This window comes from Anser anser (assembly GCF_964211835.1).
Source record: "Anser anser genome assembly, chromosome: 3".
NCBI lineage: Eukaryota > Metazoa > Chordata > Aves > Anseriformes > Anatidae > Anser > Anser anser.
The window spans coordinates 68,526,325-68,537,083 of record NC_139722.1 but is presented as its reverse complement, the minus strand read 5'-3'; the positions used below and the strand labels follow the sequence as shown (position 1 = coordinate 68,537,083).

The 10,759-nt window shown below is 36.9% G+C and overlaps 1 protein-coding gene across 9 annotated transcripts in view; it reads right to left on the bottom strand.

Annotated features, from left to right (window-relative positions):
* Positions 1 to 614: 614 nt before the first annotated feature.
* The window catches only part of RGS17 (regulator of G protein signaling 17), an 80,062-nt gene continuing 69,917 nt past the window's right edge, over positions 615 to 10,759 (bottom strand). For all 9 annotated transcript variants that reach the window (XM_083829963.1, XM_083829964.1, XM_083829965.1 and 6 more), the window contains 2 exons: positions 6,854 to 7,088; positions 615 to 4,179 (listed from right to left, as the gene is read on the bottom strand). In XM_083829963.1, the coding sequence (XP_083686089.1) occupies positions 3,991 to 4,179; positions 6,854 to 7,088 (424 nt within the window). In that variant the 3' untranslated portion in view covers positions 615 to 3,990. The remainder of the gene's footprint in view (positions 4,180 to 6,853; positions 7,089 to 10,759) is intronic.

Sequence of the window (10,759 nt, the reverse complement as noted above, 5' to 3'; positions counted from 1 at the left end):
TCTGCCGTATATTGTTGGTTTAGACCACAAACTAGCAGACACGTTGCGCGCTTGTAATTTAAGAGAGGGTATTATTAGCTTAAGTGTGATTTCTGCCAGCTCTCGGTGGTCCTGTGATGGCTCACGTGGATTCCGCAGGTGCTCGGGTGAGCTGTGTACCGCTGGGGGCACTGGACACCGTATGGCCACGCTTCCAGGGTGTCCTGCCTGGGCTGGGCTGGCTGACAGGCACTGCAGTCACCTCAGTCACTGACTTCTCTTTTCTCCATCATACCTTCATTCTCATCCATACCATATTTGCCTTCAAGCTAATTTAAATATTCTTGATCTTATCTGTGTTTTTGTTTTATTGTAGGTATCCCAAACTATGTTTAGCTCAGTTATTTGAAAGTTGACTGCAAACAGCTAAGTTGAATGCATGCGTAATACAACATAGACTGAGTTTCTTCAAAACCTAAGTCTCAGGAGTGTACCCAAGTGCTTATTTGTGGCTATTTGGCATTAGGCTCTATTTGACAGAAAAGATTAAACACCAGGCAAAAATGAGAAAAAACATAACTCGCTTTCTGTAGTGCGCTTGCTATATACATTTTCATGACAAACTGAAATACAAGTTAAATACATACGTATTTTATTCCAGGCTATAGAATAAGTGTATTTAGGCAGTCTTTCAAAGTGTATTGTACACTGCATGCACAGTAAATCAGTTTAATAACTTGACTGTTTTACATTTTGTGTTCAAAGAACTGTATGACAGGCAATGAGATCATGTTATGGCACGATTTGTTGTCCATTTGGACTATATCCGTTTTTTCATAAAATTTTTGGAAATCCAAACTAATAGATAAAATGTATATTAACCATTTTAAATATGAGCATTTGCTCCAAGAAAGAAACTTCATACAGGTTATGGTCAATTTATAAATCCCTCCAACTAGAGGATTTAAGACAAGAAAATTTGAGCATGATTTCATTGCAGTATTACACTGAATTATTGGTGTAATATTTATCAAAATAATGAAACAGTTTCCAAATACAGGTTTTGGAATCCTTTGCTATAAATCAAGATAATATTTTAGGGCCCACACGGTTAGCTTTAAAAATGTCCTTGAAAGGATGACTTGTCTGTGCTGACAAGAACTTCTACCTATGTGAAGTATCTTATAAAGATAGCTTATGACTAGCAGGTCACCATCAAATAGTAACATTGAGAATATTCAAGTCTACATTTGTAAAGACTTTTGCATGCAGTTTTGTCTCTTACACATTGTTTAGATGTGTGAACTAAATGTTTTGTGCCTCAAACACCAACAAACTTGAAATTACACTATATAAATATATTCATATATGATGCTGGATATGTTTAGTACCACAGTAAATACAACTGTAATCAAATGATACTAGACATATGTAGGACCATAGTTAAATTCCAGTTAAGAAAAGAAGCCAGAAAAAAATCATTTTTTTTCTAACAATATTTCACAGTAGAAGGAGGCAGTCTTTTCTCACTGACTTCCCCCCCCCTCAGGATTTGTAAACATCGTAGCTATTATTCTATCAGTATAATAATTGAATATTTTATTCATAATGGTAAGTAGCTAACCAACATGAATAAAGTTGTCATAACACAATAACACTTTCAGACAAAACAGTTATTTATTAAAAGAAACATTTATAAATATTTTGTCTTGCATTTTAAACTACATTTTCATAAATAACAATATTTAAAAGTGCTGAATATGGTAGGATAGTCAGCAACGCCACTGTAAACAGATTTGTTTTCCACTTTGCAGATTTTTTTTAGATCCCATTTTGTCAAACACTACAACAGTTAAAATATTTGCATAGGGAATAGAGAATAGCCCTTTTAATCATCTCCTGAATTCTATATAAATTACAAAACCAAATGAGTTTAAGAAACAGTTCATTAAATTGTTCATATATATCCAAAAAAAGCACATAGGTTTCAAGTAAAAAGAATGATTAAAAAATTCCCCGGACTTGCTATTTGAAGCATGTTCAATAAATTAAAAAAAAAAAAAAAAAAGAAAAAGAAGAAAAAAAAGAGAGAGAGAGAAAGAGGTAGTAAAATAAAGGAAAAAAAAAAAAGCCCCAGGAAATAAACTAAGACCTGCATCCTACCAGCTACTGTATAGAGCCAGAGCAGCCTCGGTAGCAGCGGCTTCATCACGAGCTGGCACCAGGGGCTGCCTGCAAGAAGCAGCTTGCTGGTTGGAGCCAAGTTTGTTGGGGCCAGATTCCACTCAGTTACACAACTGTAAAGCCTTTCAGTCCCATCAAAAGCAGTAGGGTTATGCTGTGTTTAGGCCTAGGAAAGTGAGAAGGACTTTGCCTCTTAAGTCTTAGTACAAGACCAGAGTTGTCAGTGTTAAATATATATATACAAACACACATGCATATATATATATATTTAACAAGCATTCAAAGCAATCTCATGGTATGTTATTAGCAGTTTGTGAGGGATGCTAATGCTCATTTGTCTTGTATATGGTAGGTATGAAGATGTTGGGATTTTTAAGTTCCAAGTCACTGTCTCTTTAAACATCAAAATGCATCCTAAAATTGGACATTTTTTGATAAAAAGGCCAAGCAAACATCTATTAAAAACACCATGGCAGCAAAGTGATTGAGTACTGTGCTGCCTTAGCTCTGATTTAGGGCTCACTACAGGATTCTTTACCCAGGAAAGACACCCGTTGAGTTTTGGTAGGCATTTTGCTTGGGTAAGGACTGCAGATTTAGGAGCCCTTGAAGTTTGGTTTAATATCACTCTCCAAACCCCTTGTTTTCAAGGAGTACTCAAAATCAATGAGGCTAGAAGTTAAGATAAATCTTCTTTAACCCGCCACCTTGTAAAACATTACTTTGTTTAAAAACATTTTTTTTTGACTGGATTTAGCTCTCGAAAAAAATCTTACAGGACAGATGTAATTCATCAAAATGTTCTAAAATGCTCTAAAATGCTACATGTAGGCAGTCTTTTATTAAATTTCTTTATTCAAAAAACTAAATTATCAAGCTTTTGTTTGTTTGTTTTTCTTTTTCTTTTTTTTTCTTTTTTTCTTTTCTGAAGTACATAACATTATACAACAGTGTTAGAACTGGATAGCCAGTCTTTAATAAATCAATTACAGTATCTGACATCTGAAATGTACATTGAAAATCTTTGTTCTTTTAACAATTAAACAATATCAGCGCATAGATTGTGTCACCCAGATATGGATCCCTTTAAGTGGTTTGTGCTTTTTTTTCTCTCTTTCTTTTTGACATTGCAAACTCTGTAATGAAAATGCCACAGTTTTGGCAGTGAACAACCAGAGGAATCCTCCGCTTGATTTATTTTAAATAAACAGTGATAAATAGCTCTTCTTTTTTTCTTTTTTTTTTTTTTTTTCTGTACAGAAATATTGGCTTCAAAAAGTCAGTGTATTGTACTCAGTAGAGCATGTTGAGTAATGCTACACCTTAAAAATTGGCTTTTTTCAGTTAGTGATGTTAAAAAATGCAAGCCTCTTTCTGGTTTGCTGCAATTGTTTCTATGTACCATTAGACTGTATTGCACAAAAAAGTTCTTAAATACAGATATAATTTATGTTATTGGATTAAATATTGCAACAACTAAGTGGTAAGTGAAGCAGTTTTACCTTGCACATGCAGTGTGAGGATACACAAGGAGACTGTTCATAAAACTACAAATACATCATTGCAATCTTGACTGCAGTTGGGTGAAAGGAGTGTGAAACAAATGTATTTTGGCAAATCCATTGTTCCCCTCCCATGCCATCTCAAGCAAGGAGGACCTTGGTAAAAATGTAGACATAGACCATAATATGTATTTGTTTCTTCACAGTAGCCTGAGTAGAGCTAAACTGTAGTTCTCCAGGAACCCAGCTCCAGATGTTATTAAACTACTTTTCTTCCATCCCGCCCACCCAAAAAAAATCAAGTTATTTTATTTGAAAATTAAAACTAAGTTTCAGAAGTAGAGCCTGTAATACTTTCAACAAGAGACTTATAAATTTGAGAGTTCAAAAACCTTGGAAAAGAGTCTCTGTGCATTAGGGTGTATATCTGGAGTTGGGCATCTTCATACATATGAGGACTGGGATCCAGCAAGTTTCTGTTGATCACTTCTCTCACCCGGGAATCAAGACTAACCTGAAGGAGATGAGAATAGACTGATATTAAATAATAATGCTGGAAAGGATGTATACATCTCATCATTGCATAGGGCTCCACAGAATACCCAGAGCTTATCAATTTCATAGTTTATTTAAGTTATGCTATTTGTCTTTCACAGCCAGCATTCTAAAATGACCACACACAATTACAAAGTCAGACAACTAACTCAATTTCAGTTTTGACCTGTTCTTTTCAACCATATTAAGAGCTGTAAAATTAAATTCCTCTCTTTAACAGAATAAATACAGTGCTGCTAAATAAAGCTCAGCAGTAACCTGGATCTCCCCAAATATGTTATTATATCATAAAATGTTTTATCTTTTTACATATTTAGAAATATTTCTCACAAAGGCTTTTTTTTTTCCCTTATAATTTGTGGTTGAATCTTTAGAAATTTCCTATTCAGCATTCTTATCTGGCTGTCCTACAAGCAGGTTTTTTTTGTTTGTTTGTTTGTTTTTTCAGGCCTTAAACTTGTTACTTACAAATTACCCAGAGTTTTTCGTTGTTTTTGTTGTGCTAATCTCCCCATTAATATTGAGTATTTCTGATTCATTTTTCTCTTCAAGACCCATTAACATCTGGCAATTTATACTTTCAGGATATCGTGTCCATATGGAAGTTGTTAGCGAGCTTCAGTTTTAGCTTCTGAAGGTGACACGTTGTCTTCCAGGCTATTTCTGACCCAGCTATTGTTCAGATTGACTTCAGTGCCTAACTGACTTAGCTGGGCAAGCATGCTGGGCTGTGTGGCCAAGCTTAACAAGCTGGAGGGGTTACTCTGATGGTGATTAAATGCTTTGAGACACAACAGCATGCAGGGGTGTAGCTTACATAGTTTTGAGCAGCAGTGTTGCAGCCTTGTCTTAGGAGTTTATTAAAATAATTTTAAATCCTAGACCAGTGCCTATCTGTAGCATGGAAATGACACGCTAAGATTGAAGCAATTGCTCCTCCCATGACACACACACATGCACACACACACGCACTTATTTTAGCAAGACCAGTTTATGCAGCTAGCTAATTGACTCCTCATTATCAAATAAAAGGGCTGGGACAAAAAAGCTCAGATTTGGCAGAGTGGCGGTGTCGTTTTGCCATTGAATATTGTAAAAGTTAATTGCAGTTATAGAGTGAAACAAAAATTAATTAGGGATCTGTTAATTCACATTGTAGTTTTTCCGTGACTCACTAGAGCCAGATGGCAAGAGTAGTTGCAATTATTAAAGTTATCTCCTTGGTAAACAGATGTATACAAGGTATTTGTTTAGTACACTAGGAGTTTCTGCCTCAATGACTTCATCACTGAGCAAGTTCCTATGTCAAAGTCCTCCTTTCAGTTCCTATGTCAAAAGGTTTCATCTGGAATGTGATGCTGGGATGAACAAGAACTTTAAAGCTCCTATGCTGATCGAAAGCATTGCAAACTCATCTTCTTTGCCTCATGGGGTTTCCAGTAGGGGCAGGAGCAATTGGGATGATGACATCCTCACACATCCAGAGCATGAAGTTTGTGAGCAGGTTTTTTTAAACCCTAAGTCAAGCAAAACTACTTTAGTGTTTAAAATGTATCTGCTGGTTCACGGTGGCTTAGAAAGACAACTGAGTGTTTAGTACATATATGTGTACTAGAGACACATATATACTATCAGGAATACACATTATCTTGCTGTATTGGTAGTTGTCTCATTCCAAAGCCAAAGCACACATGGTGTCACAAGAGAAGGGAATGGAGTTATAAATGGCTGGTGGCTTCCTTCATATGAACGAATTTGCAAGTTATTACTAAAAGCAGTGCAAAGGTAAAATGTAGCAAGCCAAGTCCACAAGTGAGCGTAAATTAGCATAATACTATTGAGGAGAAAGTCAGATGCAAGACAAGGCAGAGTTGCTAAAGGTACATGACATGGCCTGAGGAACTCTTCTACAATGCCTTTATATTTATTTGTTTATTCCAAACTGTGATTTGATAGCTTTTACTCAACTTCAGCTGAAGATCATTTCAGTTTTAGGTTTGGAGGAAGTTATATATAATTTCCTAGATGTTATCATACCTTTCATTAGAGAAAATATGTGATCTCACTTCTTAGAGATCAACTTAGACTAGCTGATCCCACATAGGAATAACCAGAGCAAGTTTTACTTCTTTTTTCCCAGCCAGATGTTGCAGCAGATAAATCTGTGCTGATTATGATTTAAATTCCTTTATGTTGTACAAGACACAAACTGTGAATCTGTTTCATGATTGATTTGTTTCCTGTTAAATATTGAGTATTTTATTTGTCATATGATGCTGAAAATTTTGGTGCCATTTCTCCGTAAATCCATTTCTATGACGTATTTCTTGTTTTTGGCAGGCACACTGCATTGCTAAAGTAGTATTCCCATTTCTCATCCTTCTGTTTCTGGAATTTCCCTTTTATTCCTCTCTTATAGAGAGCTTTGAGGAGTTGTGGCCAGTGATACTAAATGGCTTAGCACCTGTGTCAGCACTTGTTCTATCCCTTGCTTTGTGATCTAAACTTCTATAATAAGTATTGCTCTCATCTGACAGATCAGGCAGACTTTCTGACCCCCCTCTGGCAATCCAGGGTATAGCATATCTGCTCTGGAATATCAGAAAATGCAAATCTAGCATTTACAGCTTTACCTCTTTTGGTGAAAGTATAGAAATGTAATCTTCATAAATAAGTCTTGCTTTTTCTTCAATAACTTTCTTGTTCTGTTCCTTCTTTAGATCTTCACATGCGAGCCAGAAAAGCAGGTTCTCTTCACTATACTCTGTTCGAAGAAACTCTCGAAAAAGGTTCCTCCCAGCTGGTGTTTTCATCATCTTGTCAAAATTCTGAGCCCAAGACAAAATTTCATCTGCAGTAGGGTTTTGGCTGCAAAAGCAAACTATCATTACAAATATGCTTCTATTTTTGTAACAGTGTTTTCATACATTCATCCAAAATTCTCCTTTCAATTGCACTTTAGTCCAGAGTGAAAACTGGAAGCAACAAGGCTTCAGCAGTGACAAGAGAATTTTGTTCACTCTTCACTTGTGCATTCATTATCTCAACAGCCCAATAAACTATGTTTAATATTAAGAGACGTGCACTTGGCTTTCTGCAAGGTTTCCACTGGTATTGTTCACCATCAGACTCAAAGAAATTTCCAGCAACAGGACTGAATTCCTGCTTCTGCATTTAAAGGAGATGTGAATTGAGGCAGCTGACAATAGGTTCTTTTTCATGATGGGCTTGGAAGACACCTGATGTCCCTGCCTGCTTCTGATAGGGTTTGGCCAATCACTGCCTGCCACACGATTTGGTTCAGCAAGGACAAGAAAAACAAAAGGCTCTTGGCAGCCAAGAGCATACTAATGAGGCCCAACAAAATAGTAATTCAGAGAGCTTTTAAATTAGCATATTTCTCTATGCTTGTACCTAAGGGTTGCTAAGCTTCTCTCTGTTTGGTGCTATTGACCTGAATGATGATCTATTGGCATGGGATGTGATGGGTGTTTCTGGCAAAACTGAAGAGAGAAGAAATGGGAAAAAATCCCCATTCCCATTTTCTGAAAGAAGCTATTTGCAGCTTGTAAGAGCGGATGCATGGGATAAGTGAACAGAAGACTAATTCGGGTCGCTAATCCACTAATGTACAAATCAACAGCCTGAGAAGGTCATACTCCAAGTTACTTAAAAACAATTAAATGCGGTTTCACCCTTAACTCTGAGTGCTCATCCTCCCCTTCCTGATAGGATACAATGCAAGAGTTTTACTGGATGTTGCTAACAGTGTCTGTGCAATCATGTTGCACAATAAGTGACATTTGTCCATATGATTTCAAGTCCATTTGTCAACTCCTAGTCTGCATGCAAGGCAGACTGGATGACAGGAAGCTATTCATGATAGTTTTTTGGCAGACCAAAAGATCTAATAAATGAGAAAGTGTTTAACATTGAAACTATCCAGCAAAATAGTTGTAATCTGAAGCAAAAATTATAAACATACAGATTTAAAGGTAAAAAGTCCTCTCTCTGAGGAGAATGAAACAAACCTGCTGAAGTAGATGGAGCTGACAAGCAACCTGTGTTTGGAAGGCATCTTTACTACAGTTGGATGAAAGTAAAAACAATATGAAGAAAAGTACAGAAGAAGGCCATTTTGATAAGGTTTCACTTATAAAGATTTTTTTTTCCACTATAAGGTATGTCATTTCATTAAAAACTGCTTTCCTGTTCCCTCTCCAAAATGCTAGTTTCCTGAGGAGATTTGTGAAGAATACTCTTGTGCTATACCATTATATCAGTTTAAAGAAAGAATCACATGCAGAATCTCCAGTTTGATAAACTAAGGCTCATTTTTGTTTAAATAACTCATCCTGATGTTGGGAAATAGAAGAACAACTCCCTTTTTGAAGTCTTGAATTTAGTAGACATAGAAACCAGCCAAAACACTGCAGTGGGGCAGTGTCTGAATGTTCCTTGTTCCCAGGAAAGAAGAGGTAGATACTTACATGGAATATTTGAACCTCTGGATGTTCACTCACCTCCTGTTTGGGTGTAGCCCTAACATACAGCACATGATGAGGCCTGATGTATGCTGGGAGCAGCACCATTACGTTAAAATGTGAGTATCATGTGTGTGGGACACTATGGAGAGTGAGACAAGGGCCATCCTGCAGCCATTGTGACCTTTGGCTCTCATCTCCTGCATTTTTGCAACAGCAACTGTCTGGCAGTTTCTGCAGAATTCAGTAATTTAGGGGGTGGTGTAGACTGAAAGAGGTCTAAACACATCAGTTCACCCAACAAGCCTTTCAAATGAGTGGATCTGTCAGCAACTGAACTGCTGTGACTAGGATGTGCCTAGGAAGAAGCAGGAAAGGTGAGCACCCTCCCCATCAGCCAAGTAACTATTTTGCTCAGTCATGCATGAGTTGATGAACTTGCAAAGTTGGTGAATTTGTGAATTAATGAATTAATGAATAAATGAAGTTGTGAATCAGAATCTTAATAAGTTAGTCTCTTAAAAGGCTACTGAGATCGTTTGTTTTTTACCTAATGAGCTCATGCAATCACAGAGTACATTGTCCTGTAAATTTGACAAGTTCAGACAAACTAAGATACTAACCTTAGCTGATGGATGCTACCTGACATAAGTTTCACTAGCAGTGGATGCAAAAATGTAGGTTTTGCCATGGGCTAAATTCAGGTGCTCTGGGTATGGTCTGGAGTTTTTGATCTCCATTGGATTACAGAAGGATCTTAAGTTATGTAGGATGCAGTTTTATATCATGGTTGAGCTGAATTTTAAAAAAATTGAATTAATATTTAACTAAGTAATCTCTTTACCTGCTACCTCTGCACATTTTCCTTGAGTTGAAGAACCTCAGATGAATACCAATTCAGTGTAGTTTGTGGTGGGGGAGCAGAACTGGAGGCAAAAGAGGAGGGAGCAGAGAGATGTCATGGGTGGCAAACCTCCTTCTCCCAAAAGGCAAGGAGCTGTTAAGTCATAGCTTTGAATTAACCACATCTTTGTCTTGTGAAGCCACATCCTTACTCTCTGTTAATATTCCTCTGACAGACCTTTCAGGCTTCCTGTCTCTCTGCCTACCACAGACAATGACGTTGAGAACACAGGATCTCAGCCATGCAGGCTGAGCTCCCTGACTAAACTCTGTTCTTCCTTTGCACGGCAAAGCTACAAGGCTGAGTGTTAAAGCCTATGAAACATATAATCCTAGATGGAAATGTCACAAAGTACCATAGATATGTTGCGATGGAGAGCTCCTGTAAGTTTGTTGCAAGTAACTTGAATTCTGGGGTGCTCAGCAGAATATAACTGAAGGAAATAAATAGTTAAAACATACTTCCATAAACCTAAAAAAAATCTGTCAAATCAGTTCACTAGATGTTCTTTGTCAGAAAGAGCAACGACAACAAAAAAGTCTATACTACTTATATCTTGTGGAAATTTTTGATTTTAACCTCTCAGAAATGACTGTGAGTAGCAATGGATAGGCTGAGATGATTGGATTGCTTTTAAAATCGATCACAGAGTTAGAGTTAAGTTAGAGTTAAGTTTTAATTTACTTTTTATGGGATTAGAGAAGTCAAGACCACTGATAGTTTAGCATATTTCCCAACAGAATAAATACGGGCCCAACCTTCAGCCAGACACAGAAGCTCAGAACTTTAATGCACATTTGCCCAGCTTTCAGAGTATGTGTTTCCTTGGTTAATTCAGATGAAACCATAGTCCAAACTGTTCTACAAAAAGTAGCCATGTTAAAAATCTGACTATAAAGTACACTTTTTCCCAAGTTAGTTTTTCTTCTTGTCTGGGTAAGCAGAAGAAAATGATCCCACAAATAGCATACACTTCCTATAGATCAATGGAACCATTCTTGCACCTCCCATTTCTTCCCATTGTTCTTTACCAACAAATGTGAAACTGTAGGTAAGCCTGAATGTCCCTGTTGGCATTTCATATCAGGCCTCATTTTGCTTCCTTTTGTCTAGAAATTTTAGGAGGAAAAGTCATCAAAAGAATATTTCAG